General features: G+C 56.5%; 1 protein-coding gene across 1 annotated transcript; it reads left to right on the forward strand.

Moving 5' to 3' along the window:
• The first annotated feature begins 659 nt into the window (after positions 1–659).
• Positions 660–17,224, forward strand: TMEM235 (transmembrane protein 235). The gene is made up of 10 exons (XM_063657053.1): positions 660–849; positions 2,220–2,300; positions 2,392–2,475; positions 2,925–3,059; positions 5,011–5,124; positions 5,466–5,552; positions 7,599–7,848; positions 10,859–10,945; positions 11,097–11,151; positions 17,135–17,224. Exons 1-10 carry the CDS (start codon positions 660–662, stop codon positions 17,222–17,224), a joined length of 1,173 nt encoding a protein of 390 aa, XP_063513123.1.
• The last annotated feature ends 1,220 nt before the right edge of the window (positions 17,225–18,444 follow it).

Genomic DNA, 18,444 nt, shown 5'->3' on the forward strand with positions numbered 1-18,444 from the left:
GGGCATTTGTAATTATGAGTGAATCCAAAACAAGGTTTTTTCCTTCCGCAGCCCCCCGCCCAGCTACGGGGCCCAGCCACTGCACTTCACCGGATGCCGTCTGGTTGGTCCTCAGGACTGATACAGACCAGGACCCCAGGGCCAGCCCATGCCAGGCTCCTATGCTTCCAGGAGCGCGGGTGGGTGGTCCTGCTGCCTGGCCGGCCATCCTCCTGGGGTCGGTCTCTAGCGGATCCTCCCTCCTCCTCTCAAGCCGTGCACAGCCCTACCAGGCAGGTGCATCCCGTTTGGCTGCTGAAGAGCCGGGGGTTCAGGGAGATTAAGGAACGTGCCCAGGGACCCGGGGCCAGCCCGTGGGGACGCTGGGATTGGAGCCCAGGTCCCAGTTTCGCCGCGCGGCTCCCGACTTCCTCTCCCTTCCCCCAGGGGCGAGCTCGGCGACCGCAGAGAGGTGGGGTCGATCTCCCTGCGACCCCAGGGGACCCGCGAGGCCAGTGTGCGGGCTGGAGCGGGGACGTGCTCAGAAGAGCCGGGCGCTCCCGCGCCCGCCCGCCCCCCGGCTCCAGCGCCCCCCGTCCCCCGGCTCCCGGCTCCGAGCGTCCCGCGCCGCCCCTGGGGCTCCGCTACCCCCGACCCGTCCCCACCCGCCGGCCGCCCCCATGGCCCGGCTGGGCCCGCTGCTCCTGGCCGCCGCCCTGGGTGCGCTGCTCAGCTTCGCGCTCCTGGCCGCCGCGGTCGCCAGCGACTACTGGTACATCCTGGAGGTGGCGGACGCCGGCAATGGCAGCGCCTGGCCCGGGCGCGCAGAGCTGCTCTTCTCGCACTCGGGGCTCTGGCGCATCTGCGAAGGTAACCGGCCACCCCGCCGGCCCTCCTCCCTCCGCGACCTCTTCCCTCCGACACCCCCCAACCCCGCCCTGCCCGTGTTGCCCCGCCAGACCCCCTCCCAGGACCCCTCCTTTGCATCCCGCTCTGCCCCAGGGTGTCTCTCAGCTCCCTCCCCATCACCCTCCGTCTCCCCCCAAAACTGACAGCCCAAGGGCTACAGGAGGGAGGGAGCCCTGTTCGGGGCCCCTCACAGCCGGAGGAGGGGGCTGTGGGGCGAGAGTCGGGGAGGGAAGCCTCGAGGTGTGTAGCTGGGGGGCCTCATCCAAGTCCCCAGGGGTTGTTTCTTGATCACGCTCCCCGGGTTTTGGGCCTGGCAGCCCCTTGTTCCCCTCCCTGTCAGGCACTGTCAGAGCTGCTCACCCCACACCTCCCGATGCCGCGGAGGCAGGGGTTCCAAATGCATACAGAGGCTTCAAGAGTCCGGGGATAGAGAAGGGGATCCCAGCAGGCTGGAGGGTCCACAGGGCCCCCTTCATTCCCCCCAGCTCCCTCCTCCGGAGCTGGGGCCAGCCTGGGGAGCTTCCCCTGCACAGGCCGAGGGCTGGCACGGCAGGGATGTGTGTGTGAGTGAGCATGTGTGTGCATCTGAATATGTGTGCACGTGCTGAACATGAACATGTGTGAGCACTTGGCTGTGTATGTAAATATGAATGTGTGAGTGTGAGTGTGTGTAGTTGTGTGTGCATGTGAATATGAGTGTGTGTGAGCATGTCAGTGTGCATATGTGTGCATGTGAGTGTGTGGGCAAGTAAATGAGTGAGTGCATGTGTAGGTGGTGCGCATGTGCTGGTGGCAACTGGGGAGGAGTTAGGAGCCATGTGTTTATCCATCCAACAGACTGTGCCTAACTGTGCTCCAAAGACCTCCTGACATGCACCTCTGTGCACGTGTGCACACACATGTGCCTATGCAGGTGGCTCTGCACGCGTGTGAGAACCAGAGAGTATGTATGTCCACATGACACGAGTCAGGAAGATTCCAGAGCGAGGCTTCCCAGGAGCCCGTTTTGCACACACCTTTTTCCTTTCAGGCAAAGTCTGAGTTCCACACACAAACACATTACAAGGACCCCTGCCTGAGGGACTCTGAGGGGGTCTCCATGGAGCGTTTGAAATTTTAAACATGCATCTGTGCAGGCATAAGTTGCACGTGAAAATAAACAAGGCGAAAGGTCTCGGGCCTTTCATCCCACTTGGAGTCCCAGCCCCGAGTTTCAGCAGGAGAGAGAAGCTAGCAGGGCCCTGTGGTGCCAGGATATCCCCTGGGCTTGGGTAGGCTGCCGGGTACACCACGGCATCCAGGCCCCAGGCTTCGAGGCCTCTGTTTCCCAGGGCAGAACGGCTGCATCCCGCTGGTCGACCCTTTCGCCAGTGAGAGCCTAGACGTCTCTGCCTCGGTGCAGCACCTCATCTGTGAGTCCTGGGTGGGGCCACCTCCCCATCCTTTCCAAATATTCAGGCAAGGCAGGTCCCAGCCATCCCCATCTCCATCCCCATCCCGCAGCACTGCTTCCACCGCCCCTGTGTTTCCAAGAGGACGTTTCCACGCAGACCTGTCCCAGTGCTGTGCTGCTGTCCCTAACCACAGGTGCCCGGCTCCCAGCCTGTCCTGTTTTCCCCTGTCTCAGTTTCCCTCTCAGTGGCGAAGGCTCATCCCTTTGTTGTTGGGGAAGCCAGGCAGCTCCGAGCACGGCTGGGTCCTGCGGGCCCTGCAGACTCCTGGCTCCCCATTTAGGACTCAATTCTTCCAGATGGCCTGCTGTCTACCTGGCTGGCACCTTCCACCTGGCGGGTTGGGGGACATGTGAGGCCTGGGGATGGGGACTGGGAGGGTTCTGGGGACGCCTCCCCCCCCTGGCCTTAGGAAGCCCCTGCCAGAGTGAGATGGGGCCACTGGGAGGGTCCAGTGGTTTTCACGGAGATGGGCGTCAGCCGCTTTTCCTGAGAAGATGAAGCACCATGTCACTGTCCTCTGGCAGACAAGCACTGAAGGGCCCACCTGGACCAGAATTCTCACCCGAGCCCCCTTTTCTGCAGTGCTGCACCGTGCAGTCATGGTGGTCCTGCCCCTGAGCCTGGTCCTCGTGTGCGGCTGGATCTGCGGCCTGCTCAGCTCCCTGGCCCAGAGCACACCTCTGCTGCTCTTCACCGGCTGCTACTTCCTGCTGGGGGGTGAGTCTGGGGCCCTGGGGGAGTGGCTCCAAAGATGGGAGCTGGGCCACAGGTCCTGGGAGTAGGGTGCTGCCTCTCCTGTTGCCCTCGTCCCTTGCTCCCTTCTGGGCGGGTGCTGAGCCTGGCGATGGAGCCGTGGCAGGCAGCTCCTTGTGGTTCCAGAAGGTACCCATGTGTATTTGTTCTCACATTGCTATAAAGAAATGCCTGAGACTGAGTAATTTATAAAGAAAAGAGGTTTAGGCCGGGTGCAGTGGCTCATGCCTGTGATCCCAGCACTTTGGGTGGCTGAGGTGGGTGGATCATCTGAGGTCAGGAGTTCAAGACCAGCCTGACCAACATGGTGAAACTCCATCTTTACTAAAAACACAAAAATTAGCTAGGCTTATAAAGAAAAGAGGTTTAATTGGCTAATGGTTCTGCATGCTGTAGAGGAAGCATGATGCTTGGCTTCTGGGGAGGCCTCAGGAAAATGACAATCACGGGCGGAAGGTCAAGGCAGGGAGCCAGCATTTCACATGGCTGGGACAGGAGGAAGAGAGTAGGGAGGTGTTACACACAATTTTTTTTTTTTTTTTTGAGATGGAGTCTCGCTCTGTTGCCCAGGCTGGAGTGCAGTGGCACAATCTTGGCTCACTGCAACTTTCGCCTCCCGGGTTCAAGCTATTCTCCTGTCTCAGCCTCCTGAGTAGCTGGGATCACAGGTATGCACCTCCACACCCAGTTAATTTTTGTATTTTTAGTAGACATGGTGTTTCACCATGTTGTCTAGGCTGGTCTCGAACTCCTGACCTCGTGATCCACCCGCCTCGGCCTCCCAAAGTGCGGGGATTACAAGCGTGAGCCACTGCGCCCAGCCTTTTCTTTTCTTTTTTTTTTTTTTTTTGAGATGGAGTTTCGCTCTTGTTGCCCAGGCTGGAGTGCAATCGCATGATCTTGGCTCACTACAACCTCCGTATCCTGGGTTCAAGCAATTCTCCTGCCTCAGCCTCCTGAGTAGCTGGGATTACAGGCATGCGCCACCACACCCAGCTAATTTTGTATTTTTGGTACAGACGGGGTCTCTCCATGTTGGTAAGGCTGGTCTCGAACTCCTGACCTCAGGTAATCCACCTGCCTCAGCCTCCCTAAGTGCTGGTATTACAGGTGTGAGCCACTGTGCCCAGCTGGGTGCTACATACTTTTTTTTTTTTTTTTTGAGACGGAGTCTCGCTCTGTCTCCCAGGCTGGAGTGCAGTGGTGCAATCTCGGCTCACTGCAAGCTCTGCCTCCCGGGTTCATGCCATTCTCCTGCCTCAGCCTCCCAAGTAGCTGGGACTACAGGTGCCTGCCACCATGCCCAGCTAATTTTTTTGTATTTTTAGTAGAGACGGGGTTTCACCATGTTAGCCAGGATGGTCTCAATCTTCTGACCTTGTGATCCGCCTGCCTCAGCCTCCCAAAGTGCTGGGATTATAGGCGTGAGCCACCACGCCCGGTCCTGGGTGCTACATACTTTTAAACAACCAGATCTCAGAACTCACTCACTATCCAGAGAACAGCACCAAGTGAAATGGTGGTAACCCATTCATGAGAAGCCACCGCCATGATCCAGTCATCTCCCACCAGGCCCCCCTCCAACACTGAGGATTACCATCCCACATGCGATTCGGGCCGGGACACCAAACCCTAGCACCGTGATAGGAGCAGGGCTTCTGGTTGTGGGTCAGAGCCTGGCACACAGAGGAGCACCAAGGTCCAAGCTTCTTGGTGTGGGGGGCATGAGGGCCTCCAGGGCAACCCCAGGACCTGCTATGCTGGGTCAGATCATGCAGGGGGGCCTGGGGCCAGCCCCTCACCACACCCTTCTCCTTCCCATACTGTCCTGGGAGGAGCAAGGGCTCAGGGAGAGGCAGGGCCAGGCATGAAGGCAGGTGCGACGGGGCACCAGAGGCCTCAGCTCTGACCCCAGCACAGGCTGAGACTGTAACCGGTAACCACCCATCCGCTGACGTGGTTCCAGCTCCGACTACATGCCGAGTGCTGGCCAAGTGCTCCTCCGAAGGCTCCCCAGTCCCAGCTGCAGGTGAGAAGTCTGAGGCCTGGAGAGGGCCGAGGGCCTGGGCTCCCCTTCGCCCCCGCTAGTGCTGTCTCCTCAGTTTCCACCAACTGCCCAGCACTGGCTGTTGCAGAAGGTGGACTGGGGGCTCCTGACAGTCTGTCCTCTGCCGCCCCTGTCAACCAAGGCTAGGCCCGAGCCAGGCCCTGGTGTCTCAGGCCAGCTCCACTGTCAAGGCTGTGGTCACAAGGAGCAGACCATCCAGGGCTGGGGGCACCCTCCCTGTTTCTCTGGGAGGCCTCTGTCACTGAGGAAGCCCGATTGGGTGCAGAGACTGGGGAAACCAGCAGCCTTGGTGTTGGCCACAGGCCACATGAGAACGACATTGAAGTCAAGGTCTCCTCTAGACAATGAAATCAGGAAGAATCCAAATGACCCGACCCTGCAGCCCATCTGTGAGTGTTCAAAATCCAATTAAGAGGACCTCAGGGAGCCGGCGACGGGAGTAATTGGGTTGGGATTGTAACTGGAAGAACTTACAGGGACACGGACCCTCTGCATTGTGCCCGGGAGTGAAGGCACCGGCTAGGGGGCGGAGGGGCTGGAGGTAGCTGGTGGATGGGTGGGGGTTCCACTGCGACTCCAGCCTCCCCAGGCAGAGGGAGCCTCCATCCTAAAATGAGGGTCAGCTGTGGGCCGAAGCACAGAGGGCTCTCAGGATGTCGCACCAAAGGCACCTGCCTAGGGTCAGCTCAGCCTTCACCCCTCACTAGCACTGCAAGGAGGGGGAGGGAGATGGAGGGCCCCAGATCGACTGGGTGTCCTTCCCTGAGACAGGATCATGGGGGGCCTGGGGGACCGACAGGGCCTGCGGTGACAGAGTCCTTTAGAGTTTCCCAGCTCGAGGTTGCAGGTGCCAGCCACTGGGGCCTCTTTAGGAGGTGGTAGGCTGAGAAGGAGGTCTGCCAGGAGCTGAGCCTGGGCCCCATCACCAGGGAGTTGTGAGGCGCTTCAGGTCCCAGTTCGGGAGCTTACTCTTCACCTTCATTTTGGGAGAAAGGCCGTGTCCTCGGCCAGGCTACAGGAGGCAGCTGGTGTTTGGAGAGGGCTCAGCTGGTGGGGCGGCCTGCCAGCAAGTGGGGCCTTGGGCTGCAGCTGCGGCCAGTGCTGCAGGCAGAGACAGGCACCTCCTGCCGCACAGTCAGCCCCCGCTGCTGGAGGCTGACCCCCGCCCCTGCTTCTTCCAGGGCCCGCTTCATTCAATTTGGCTTCACATTCTTCCCCAAATTAAACCCATAATTTCTGTTGCTACGCTGCCCAGCCGGGCAGGCATCCATGTGTCCTCCCTCCCTCGGTCTCCCCATGCCTTCTTCTCCCCAAGTTTGGTTCCCAGGAGGAATCACAGAAGACCAGGCTGGGTTGTGCCCCTTCACTGGGCACCAGTGAGATCCAGACCTGGCCCTGAACGTCAGCTTGGGTCAGTTGCCTTCTTTCCCCTGGGCAGTGCCCAGAGGGGACCCTGTGCACCCAGGAAGTGCCTATGGGGAAATCAGGGACACCTGCCCCCCGGGCTAACATTCCCTACAGTCGGCACCAAGGACAGGCTTTCTCATCAGCCTGAAGCTGTGGGAAAAGGGTGGCACTCCGGGCTGGTTCCTCCAAGCCCAGTGGACAGGAAAATGCCCTGGAGGCATGGGCCGAGTCCCCTACCCAGCTCTTTGCTGGACCCTGAACTGCCGGATGAAGCCTGGTGCCTGCCACCCTGTGCAAAGCCCGGCTTCATTCCTTTGACAACAGCTTTAACCATGTGGAGGGCGGGTGGGAGGAGCGAGGAGGGCCCAGGGCAGGCATCCTCCCCTGGGGAAGGGCCTGAAACTCAGAGCTGGGAGGACAGGGGGGCTCTGGAAGGGGAGTCAGAGCGAGGGGGACGTTAGCCCCAGAGGTAGGGAGGGCAAAGGTGTGAGGAAGAGGAGGCGGGGGTGCAGGGCAGGGACTCACTCTGATCAGAGCACTGGGCAACCCTGCTGCCAGCAGAGGCCATGGCTGTGTGTGTGTGTGAATGTGTGTGAATGTGTTTGTGTAGGTGTGTGTGTGCATGTGCATGTGTGTGCTGGGGGCCATGGAGGGTACAGGGTGGGGGGGGGGCAGTTATGTGAGTGGGAACCATGTTGAGAGGCAGGTGGCACTGTTTGCAGGAGGCTTTGTGGGATGAGGTCTCTGGGGTTTGAGGACTGAATTGGAGCCTCTTAAAGCTCCACTCCCCCAAATGCAGTTGATTACCTTTAGCCCTGTCCGACCCCAAGCAGGAGGTGGTGTCTGGGACAGGTGGCCAGGTTGACAGCCAAGCAGGGCTAACCAGGACAGGAAGGGCGGTGTGCTGCCTGCAGCTCTGCCTGAATGCCAGCGGGGCCGGGGATGCTGAGGCCATGTCTGCAGGACCACCTGGGCCTGGGCCCGCCAGAGCAGACACCGAGCAGCTGCCCTCCCCATCTCTCCCCTAGGTGTCCTGACACTGGCGGGGGTCAGCATCTACATCAGCTACTCGCACCTGGCCTTTGTGGAGACGGCGCGGCAGTATGGCCCGCAGCATGTGCAGGGCATCCGCGTCAGCTTCGGCTGGTCCATGGCCCTGGCCTGGGGCTCCTGTGCCTTGGAGGCATTCAGCGGAACCCTGCTGCTCTCAGCTGCCCGGACCCTCAGCCTGAGCCCCCCACTCTGTGGTCATCTGAGTCCCCAGCATGTGGGAGGGAGGTGAGAGGGGGCTGGGTTTCCCTTTGCACCTCCCAGGATTGGGCTGTCAGGGCCAGGGCTCCTTGAGAGTCTGGGAATCCCTTCTCTGGGCCTGGCTGGGGTCCTGGCCAGGAAGGGAGCAGGGGGTGACAAGGGGTGGAGGGCAGAGCCAAGAATCCAGCTCCTCATGTTTCTCCGTAGATATTTGGGGAGGCTCCCCTGCCCCGGCAGGCTCAGGCTCGTTAGGGACTAACTGGTTCAACCGCCTCTTAGAGATGAGAAGAGCCAGTCCAGAAAGAGGAAGTAAGTGGCCCAGGTGACACAGGCTGAGTGGCAGAGTTGGGTGGGGCGCCTCTCAAGGGTGTGGCCTGAACTCGCCCCTCCCGCAGCAGGCTAGTGAGCCACTGCTGCCCCCATTCCTAGGGACCTGGGAGAAAAGCAGGTGTCTGTTAAATGCCGCGGGGCTGGGCTCTGTGCTGCTCTCCAGTCCCACAATGGCCCTACTCAATGGCTAATACCCTTTATCCATTTTACAGAGGGGGAGACTGAGGCCCAGAGCAGCAGAGGGACCCACCCAGATCGCCTGGTGCCAGAGAGATGCCGTCTCAAGCCAAGGCCTCCCTGGCCTCTGTTCTGCCGCTCTCCCCGGAGGGCAGGCTGGGTGGAGAAGAGGCTGATGAGAGGGCCCGAGAGCCCCTCCGATTGGCAGGGGTGGGGGGTGAGGAGCTGAGCGACCCAGATGTGCCCCTCCGCCCCCTCCCTTGTTTTCAAGCCTGCTAGGTACTTTTCACTGAGCGCTTCCAGGAAGAGCAGGCGCCCAGATCTCTGGCCTTGTCCTGGCACAGGCTGCTGCTGCTTCCGGCCCCCGACCCTTCCTCTCTGCAGCAACCCAGGGGGAGGTATGCCATTGTGAGTGCCCCGGTGGGCACACTGAGCTGGCAGAGATGGAAGTCCCAGAAGGGTGGGGTGGGGGTGTCATGCCATGGTGGAGGAGTTTGGGGCCACTCCTTGCCTGCCTCAAAGGGGGCCTGGCTGAGGGGGTTTCTTGACCACAGGGGCCAGGGCTGCCTAGGATGGCGCAGGGCTGGGCCTGGAGTTTGGGATGCAGGCTTGTTAAACAGAAGGCAGAACCCCAGGTTGGGAGGGGCTCAGCTTGCAGGCCCAGGACCGCAGGCCCACTGCCGGTCCCACGGGCCCACTGCCGGTCCACGGGCCCACTGCCGGTCCCACAGGCCCACTGCTGGTCCCACGGTAAGACAGGTGAGAAGAGGGGTGGCCAGCACACACTTGAGTCCCCTCGGGCCACAAAGCCTGGGGCACGCTCACCGTTATGCAGATGGACAGTTGAGGCGGCTGCAGGAGAAGGGTTCCCAGGGCCTGTGCAACACGTGGAGGCACTAAACGGCCCCGTTTGGGGTTTGGGGGCCCTTCCCGAGTCTTGAGAGGTGTGCTGGGGAAGGTGGCAGCCTCTCGTAGCTTGATCTTCCTCCACCCTGCCACACCCCTAGGTCCGTTTATTGATTCAAAGGTTAAGGAAGCTCCTGGGGGTTCGAGGGGGTGGCACAGTTTTGTTGGGGCCCAGTGAGACAAATCTGGGGGGTGAGCAGGGCCTCCTCTTCCTCCTGGTGTTTGAACGTTTACCATCCCACGTGGGACCATTGTGCCAATTTGTCCTTACGTAAATCACTTGTGCTGTGTGCAGTATAAGCCTTTTATTTTTCTTAGAACTTTTCAAAATAGGTAACACATGCCCGTCTGTCATAAACAGTACAAAGGTGAGCAAACACTGTCACCAGCTGTGCGCGTGTCTGTCTGTCCATCCAGAGGTGTTCTGAGAGCGTGTGTGCACGTGTGTGTGTCCACTGTGAAGTCATCTGCAGATACACAAGCCTACTTCTTATTCCCAGATCAGCACAGGGAGTGGGGAGGGCGGCCTGGGTCTCCGTGTTGGAAACGGGGGCTGGCTTCGCGGGCATGTCCTCTCAGCTTGGGAGGAAAGGTGTGGGGGACTCTTCTCCTCCTCCTGGCCCCCAGCTGCTGCTGAGGAGGCTTCTCCTGGGGGTTTGCTGGGAATCCAGGGGTGTGAGCCTAACTTCAGACCTCTCACAGCAGATAGGCTTGGGCTCTGGGGATAGGACACTGGGGAAGACACACCGAGGAGGGGCTGCTGGGACCACCAGAGTTCCCGGAGAGTGTGTGTGGCGGGGAGGGTGTGCTGCTTGCCCCTTCTCTTCCAGAACAGACCTGCCCACCTTGCCTCCACGTGTTCTGAGGGGTGCGGAACTTAGCCAGGCCAGGTAACTTCTTCACTCTCTCATTGGCCAGCCACAACCCTCACCCTCTGATTGGCTGACCCTCACCCTCTGGTTGGCTAGTGGACTCCCTCATGCTCTGATTGGCTAGTCAACTCCTTCACTCTGATTGGCCAGCCACATCCCTCACCCTCTGATTGGCTAGTTGACTCCACTCTGGCCAGTTGATGCCCCACACTCTCTGATTGGCCAGTCAGTGTTCCTCACCCTCTGAATGGCCAGTTAACTCCCTCACTCTCTGGCTAGTCTCCACAGCGATTGGCCCAAGGGTTCTGTCTGTGTTCATGGTTCTCTGAGTGTCAGGCTTTGCAGCTGTGATTAGGAGGCAGATGAGTGCCTCCCAGGGAAGAGACAGTGCATGGTTCAAGGTCACCCAGAATAGACAACATGACATCAGGCTCAAATGGTGCTGCGTTGTTTACAGCAAGAGGAGAGAGCCTGTGCACCAAATCCGCTTCAAAGGTGGTTCCCACGGTTGGATCCACTGGCCCAAGTGGGCCTCTTTCTTCGATTTTTCTTAGAACTTTTCAAAATAGGTAACATTCCCGTGTGTCACAAACAGCACAAAGGCGAGTTAACACTGTCACCAGCTGTGCGCACGTCTGTCCATCCAGAGGTGTTCTGTGTGTGTGTGTGAGCAAGCGTGTGTGCGTGCCAGAAACGAGCCGACTCAGAGGCCCTTCCCCCAGCATTGAAGGCTCTTGCTCCTCTCGCCACAGCAAAGCCCTTTCTCCAGGGATGGCCCAGCTCTGCCAGGTCCTGGGCCCACTGGCATCCCACTCTGGCATGTTTATCTGCACCACCTGGTAGGTGCCCCTGCCAGGGGCCTGACCTCTGTGAGGACAGGGGCCTCTCATCAACTCAGGCCCTATGCCCAACCGGCATTTATAAATGCAGTAGGCAGCCCACAAGAGAGCCCCCATCTGTCCTCATCTCCTGGTGCTCACCCCTCTGTAGGCCTTACCACACTGAGTCAGAGCTGACTTGGGTGTCAAGTAGGAAGCACCAGTGTGTGAGGAGGTCATAAAAAGGCAGCTTCTGCCTCGGTCTCAGACTGCTCACCCTAGGGGAAGTAAGTCCTCAGACTGTGAAGATACTCAGGAAGCCCTGAGGAGATGCTCACATGGACAGGACTGAGGCCTCTGCCAACAGCAGCAGCAGCGTGTCAGCTGTGTGAGCACACCACCTGCGAGAGGATTATTCAGATAATGTAGTTCTCACTGATGTCTTGACTGAAACCTCTTGAGAAACTCCAAACCAGAACTTTCCAGCTGTAAGCCACTCCCAAATTCCGCCTCTCCCCCTTTTTTTTTTGAGACAGGGTCTCACTCTGTCACCTAGGCTGGAGAGCAGTGGCTCCATCTCGGCTCACTGAGGCATGGCCCTCCTGGGCTCAAGTGATCCTCCCACCTCAGCCTCTCAAGTAGCTGGGACCACAGGTGTGAGCCACCAGGCTTGGTTACTTTTTTTTTTTTTTTTTTGAGACGGAGTTTTTGCTCTGTCGCCCAGTCTGGAGTGCAGTGGTGCGATCTTGGCTCACTGCAACCTCTGCCTCCCGAGTTCAAGCGATTCTCCTGCCTCAGCCTCCCAAGTAGCTGGGATTACAGGTACGTGCTACCGTGCCTGGCTGATTTTTGTATTTTTAGTAGAGATGGGGTTTTACCATGTTGGCCAGGCTGATCTCCCACTCCTGACCTCAGGCGATACCCCACGCCTCGGCCTCCTAAAGTGCTGGGATTACAGACGTGAGCCACCACACCCGGCCACCTGGCTACTTTTTGTTTTTGCAGAGACGGAGTTTCACCATGTTGGCCAGGCTGGTCTCAAACTTCTGGGCTCAAGCTGTCCACCTGCCCCGGCCTTCCAAAGTGCTGGGATTGACTACAGGTGTGCGTGAGCCACCACACCCAGCTCACTCTCCAATTCCTAACCCACAGTGCTACAGGAAATAATGATTGTTGCTTTAAGGCACTATGTTTTGGGGTCATTTGTTATGCAGCAATGGATAACCAACATAATGCGCTTTTGCTGGTGCTTGTCCCAGACAGGGCAGTAAGGGAGACATGGAATTACAGGGGCTTAGAGTTACTGGCTTTCTTCTTCTTCTTTTTTTTTTTTTTTTTTTTGAGACGGAGTCTTGCTCTATCGCCCAGGCTGGAGTGCAGTGGCGTGATCTCTGCTCACCGCAGCTCCACCTCCCAGGTTCATGCCATTCTCCTGCCTCAGCCTCCCGAGTAGCTGGGACTACAGGTGCCCGCCACCATGCCCGGCTAATTTTTGTATTTTTTTTAGTAGAGACGGGGTTTCATTGTGTTAGCCAGGATGGTCTCGATCTCCTGACCTCATGATCCGCCCGCCTTGGCCTCCCAAAGTGCTGGGATTACAGGCGTGAGCCACCCGGCCTTCTTTTTTTTTTTTTCTTTGAGACGGAGTCTCGCTCTTGTCACCCAGGCTGGAGTGCAGTGGCGCGATCTCAGCTCACCGCAACCTCTGCCCCCCGGGTTCAAGCGATTCTCCTGCCTCAGCCTCCTGAGTAGCTGGGATTACAGGCACTGGCCACCACGCCTTGCTGATTTTTGCGCTTTTGGTACAGACGGGGTTTCTCCATGTTGGCCAGGCTGGTCTTGAACTTCTGACCTCAGGTGATCCACCCGCCTCGGCCTCCTAAAGTGCTGGGATTATAGGCATGAGAGTTGTTGGCTTTCTTTTGATTCTCTGAGTTACCACCTTCTCAAGCACAGGAGAGCAGTTTTGGGGCCCTGGGAACTCCTGTATACTGGATCTTCCACAGTATGGATCTGGATTCTTCTAAGAGACGCAGGGACAGAGGGAGACTCCCCTTTGCCTGCGACATGGACTCTTCTCCCCTTACACTCACTGCAGTCCAAGATTTCTACCATCCCCTCCCTCCCTCCCTCCTTTCCTTCCCTTCCCTCCCTCCCTCCCTCCCTTCTCTCTTTCTTTCTTTCCTTTCTTGAGACGGAGTTTCACTCTGTTTTCTGGTGCCCAGGCTGGAGTGCAATGGCGTGATCTCAGCTCACTGCAAAGTCCGCCTCCCGGGTTCAAGTGATTCTCCTGCCTCAGCCTCCTGAGTAACTGGGATTACAGGTATGCGCCACCACACCCAGCTAATTTTGTATTTTTAGTAGAGATGGGGTTTCTCTTTGTTGGTCAGGCTGGTCTTGAACTCCTGATCTCAGGTGATCCACCCACCTCAGCCTCCCTAAGTGCTGGGATTACAGGCGTGAGCCACTGCGCCTAGCCCATGCTGTGGTTTCTCGTAGCTCTTCCTCTAGTCCAGGCCCTCTCCTGAGCTCTGTGCTTATATTCCTGGCAGCTTCTTAACCACCTCTTCTTGGGGTCTCGAAGTTGACACTCTTAAGCTAAAGTCTCTACTTTACCATTCTAAAACCAATCCTCCTTCTGGGATTCCTAATAAGGGCTTTCTAAAGCACTGATGTGACTGTATACCTCCCCTCTTTAATACACACACACACACACACACACACACACAGAGATTTATATACATATATACATATCCAGAATGAAATAGACAAAAATATTAATAGTTATTCTTGGATGATAAAAATATAGGTAATTTTTATTGTCTTTTTCTTTTTTTTTTTTTGAGATGGAGTCTCACTTTCTTGCCCAGGCTGAAGTGCAGTGGGGATCTCGGCTCACTGCAACCTCTGCCTCCTGGGTTCAAGCACTTCTTCTGCTTCAGCCCCCCTGAGTAGCTGGGATTACAGGCACGCGCCACCAGGCCTGGATACTTTTTTGTATTTTTAGTAGAGACAGGGTTTGCTATATTGACCAGGCTGGTCTCAAACTACTGACCTCAGGTGATCCACCTGCCTCAGCCTGCCAAAGTGCTGGGATTACAGGCATGAGCCACTGTGTCCAGCCTCTTTATTCTTTTTAATATTATCACAAGTTATTTATTTATTTATTTACTCGAGATGGAGTTTCGCTCTTGTTGCCCAGGCTGGAGTGCAATGGCGCAATCTCGGCTCACTGCAACCTCCGCCTCCCGGGTTCAAGTGATTCTCCTGCCTCAGCCTCCCAAGTAGCTGGGATTACAGGCACGCGCCATCATGCCTGGCTAATTTTGTATTTTTAGTAGAGATGGGGTTTCTCCATGTTGGTCAGGCTGGTCTTGAACTCCTGACCTCAGGTGATCTGCCCTCCTCGGCCTCCGAAAGTGCTGGGATTACAGGCATGAGCCACCGTGCCCAGCCATTATCACAAGTCATTTATACTTCCTTTCTCTTGTTCTTGATCAGTCTCATTAGAGGTTTATCAATTTTATTACTCTTTTCAAAGAACCATCTTTTGTTTATCTGGATATTTTCTCTTGATTTATCTCCCTCTTCACTAATTCTCTCTCCAGCTGTGTCTCATCTACTATTAAACCTATCTACTGAGTTCTTAAGTTATCGTATTTTTCAGTTCTAGAATTTTCATGTGGCCTTCTTATAGTTTCAAGATTCCTGCCAAATTTTTTTTATCTTGCCTTATAATTCCTTGAATATTTTATTTTTTATTTTTTTTGAGATGGGGTCTCTCTGTGTCACCCAAGCTGGAATGCAGTGGCACAATCTTAGCTCACTGCAACCTCCACCTCCTGGGAGTTTCAAGCAATCCTCCCACCTCAGTCTCCCATGTAGCTGGGTCTACAGGTGCCACACCTGGCTAATTTTTGTACTCTGAAGTAGAAACAGGGTTTTGCCATGTTGCCCAGGCTGGTTTCAAACTCCTGGGTTCAAGCAATCTGCCTGCCTCCGACTCCCAAAATGCTGGGATTACAAGCATGAGCCACCACACCCAGCCTAGAATATTTAATTAATTAATTAATTAATTAATTAATTTTGAGACGGAGTCTCACTGTCACCCAAGCTGGAGTGCAGTGGCGCAATCTTGGCTAACTGCAACCTCTGCCTCCCAGGTTCAAGCGATTCTCCTGCCTCAGCCTCCAGAGTATCTGGGATTACAGGTGTGTGCCACCATGCCCAGCTAATTTTTGTATTTTTAGTAGAGATGGAGTTTCACCATGTTGGCTAGGCTGGTCTCAAACTCCTGATCCAAGTGATCCACCCACCTCGGCCTCCCAAAGTGCTGGGATTACAGGCATGAGCCACCACACTCAAGCTATTTATTTATTATTTTAGAGACAGGTCTCGCTCTGTCATCCAGGCTGGAGTGCAGTGGCATGATCACAGTTCACTGCAGCCTTGAACTCCTGGGCTCAAGTGATCCTCCCACCCTCAGCCTCCTGGGTAGCTGGGACTACAGGCACAAGTCACTTTGTTATCTGGGTCACCTAAGGGTCTGTTTCTTTTGTTTTGTTTTTTTGTTTTGTTTTTTTTTTTTTTTGGAGACAGAGTCTTGCTGTGTCACACAGGCTGGAGTGCAATGGTGTGATCTTGGCTCACTGCAACCTCCACTTCCTGGGTTCAAATGATTCGCTTGCTTCAGCCTCCCAAATAGCTGGGATTACAGGCCCGCATCACCATGCCCAGCTAAATGTTTTTTTAGATTTTTAGTAGAGATGGGGTTTCACCATGTTGGCCAGGCTGGTCTCGAACTCCTGACCTCAAGTGATCTGCCCGCCTCTGCCTCCAGAAGTGCTGGGATTACAGGTGTGAGCCACCATGCCTGGCCTCTTTTGTCCATTTTTTTTCTCATTTTCAATCACATCTTGTCCCATTCTATGCCTGGTTATTTCTGATTGAGTGGGGGCATCCCATATGAATAACTGTAGAGGAAATTGGAAGCTCTGGGAGACGTCACCTTCCTTCAGAGAAGACGGATCTTTACTTCTGGCAGGCAGCTAGGCCAGAGGCACCCGCCACCCCGGATTGCCGTAATCAGGGATCACAGTGCTTCACAGCTGGCTTCACTTTCATGACCGTCGGTCTACTTCCGATTACCCTTACTCCTAGTGGGTGGCCCCTCAGGGACCCAACCCAAAGCTTGAGGGTTTTTTTGTTTATTTGTTTTTTGAGACAGAGTCTTGCTTGAGGGACTCTTACCAGGGTCTTTCAGCAGGCCTTGAACTTCAGCTTCTGCCCTCAGCCCTGTGTGCCTGTGAAAAGTTCTGCTCAGTTCCTCAGCTCCCGAGCAGATGCGTAGAGGAAAAGTGTCCCAAATGCCAGGCTCACCTCTCTAGGTTCCCTCTTCTCCCAGATCTTGACCTCACAATTCATGACTGCCTTGCCGGCTCTTCAGTACTATCAGATTGTTTGTTTGTTTGTTAATTTGTTGAGACAGGGTCTCCCTGTGTCGCCCAGGCTGGAATGCAGTGGTGTGATCTCGGCTCACTGCAAACTCCACCTCCTGGACTTAAATGATCCTCCTACCCCAGGCTCCCACGTAGCTGGGACCACAGATGCACACCCCACCACGCCTGGCTTCATTTTTTTTTTTTTTTTTTTTTGACTGAGTCTGCCTGAACTACCCTAAGAGTTGCTAAAAGTGAGATTTACTCCCAAATCATCTACAATACAGACATATTATTTTGTTAAGCAGAGTAATTTCTTTTCTTTCTTTTTTTTTTTTTTTTGAGACGGAGTCTCGCTCTGTCACCGAGGCTGGAGTGCAGTGGCGCAATCTCGGCTCACCGCAACCTCCACCTCCCCAGTTCAAGTGATTCTCTCACCTCTGCCTCCAAAGTAGCTGGGACTACAGGCATGCACCACCACACCTGGCTAATTTTTGTATTTTTAGTAGAGACGCGGTTTCACCATGTTGGCCAGGCTGGTCTCGAACTCCTGACCTCAAGTGATCCACCTGCCTCGGCCTCCCAAAGTGCTGGGATTACAGGCGTGAGCCACCATGCCCGGCCCTGAGTAATTTATTTCCTAAAAAGGAAAATACGTATTAGAGGACCACAAGATAAAGTGGAAATCCCTCACCACGGCAGTTAAAGCCCTCACCATCAAGTTCCCATGTCCCTTTCTGCTTCCTTCTCATGTTTCCCTTCCTGAACTCAGGAAGCTGTCACTGGCCACGTGGCCCTGAACAAAGGGCTCCTCTCTGACCTAGAGCGAAGGCCTGCCCTGCTGCCTCCCAAGCTCTGGTGACAGGGGCTGGAAGGGTGTCCTTCCTGTCCCTGCACCCTGTCCCAGACACTGGAGGAACTCAGTGTGTGCTGACAAGCATGGGGGAGGTCCTAACCCTGAGTGTTGTGGGGGTAAAAGGGACCAAAGAGCCCCAGGAGCAGGTAACGCCTCCTCTGCTGCCTGTTTGCTGGGAACACCTCCACTCCCCGCTTCCACACCAGCCCGGGCACAGGGTCCCGGTCACTCCGTCCTCAGGACTCCAACGGCCTCAGCGCAAACTCCCACTTCCTCAGCACCAGTTCAGTGTCCTGCGCCGAGACGTCACGGTGCCACACGGCAAGCATGGACTGCTCTGTCCATAGGAACAGCGGCATGCACGCCACGTGTCCAGTGTGGGCCACCTCGTCAGCACTCACGGCCCGCAGCCCAGCCGTGCTCACCATTGCCATGTTCGTCTCCATGAAGGTGGGATAAACTGAACAGATGGACAACACCAGCTCCTGGAGTCCTGGGCCAGGTCCTGAGGTGAGCGGAGGCGACCCCAGGCCCTGGCCCTGACCCCATTGCCCAGCAAGGTCACCCGGGAGGCAGGGGGCAGTCCAGTCGCAGTAGGGGAAGGAAGAGCCCCGTGTCCTGACTTGGCCTTTACATCACACAGACTGGGCTCTGCTGCGTTTAGCTGTGTGATCTCAGACAAACCTATTGACCTCTCTGGGCCTGTTTCCTCATTGTGAAGTAGGGACATCATGGGGTTGTTGGGGGACTCAGCGAACAGATGAAAGACCCGGGTTAGAGGCTCTGCCAGACTCTGCAGACCATCACAATCCTGGCCGTCCACCGAGGGCTTCCCCAGGCTGGACTCTGCGCTGAGTAGGGTCTGCTGAAGCAGCTGGTGCCCTGGGTCCCGCCCTAGTGACTCAATGGCCACCCTGAGTCCCAGGATCCAGAAGCCTGCAGGCCTGCTGGGGGACCCCCGACGGCACAGCTCAGGCCAAGTCAGAGGAAGCACAGGGAAGCGAGGGTGGGGCATCCTGTCCAGGCACCTTTGGTGAATCTCTGGGCGTTCCTGTGGTCTTGCCACAGTGCCTGCTTTGTGTCAACCAGTCCCACCAGGGCCACCACAGCCAGCATCCCCACCTGGTGCACGCTTCCACCCAGGGCTTTTTGGAGGCGCCAGGCTTCTTCAATGAAGTCCTTGGGCCTCCCAGCCAGGGACCCCACTGGGGCGCCCAGGCCTTGGG

Source organism: Pongo pygmaeus, chromosome 19 (assembly GCF_028885625.2).
Source record: "Pongo pygmaeus isolate AG05252 chromosome 19, NHGRI_mPonPyg2-v2.0_pri, whole genome shotgun sequence".
Classification (NCBI taxonomy): domain Eukaryota; kingdom Metazoa; phylum Chordata; class Mammalia; order Primates; family Hominidae; genus Pongo; species Pongo pygmaeus.

Bases quoted from the DNA above. Each gene is read 5' to 3' on its own strand.
- TMEM235 (XM_063657053.1), top strand. From the start codon at position 660: ATGGCCCGGCTGGGCCCGCTGCTCCTGGCCGCCGCCCTGGGTGCGCTG. The intron at 2,301-2,391 runs GTGAGTCCTGGG...CCCATCCCGCAG, and splicing joins CTCGGTGCAGCACCTCATCT to CACTGCTTCCACCGCCCCTG. The intron at 2,476-2,924 runs GTGCCCGGCTCC...CCTTTTCTGCAG, and splicing joins GCTGCTGTCCCTAACCACAG to TGCTGCACCGTGCAGTCATG.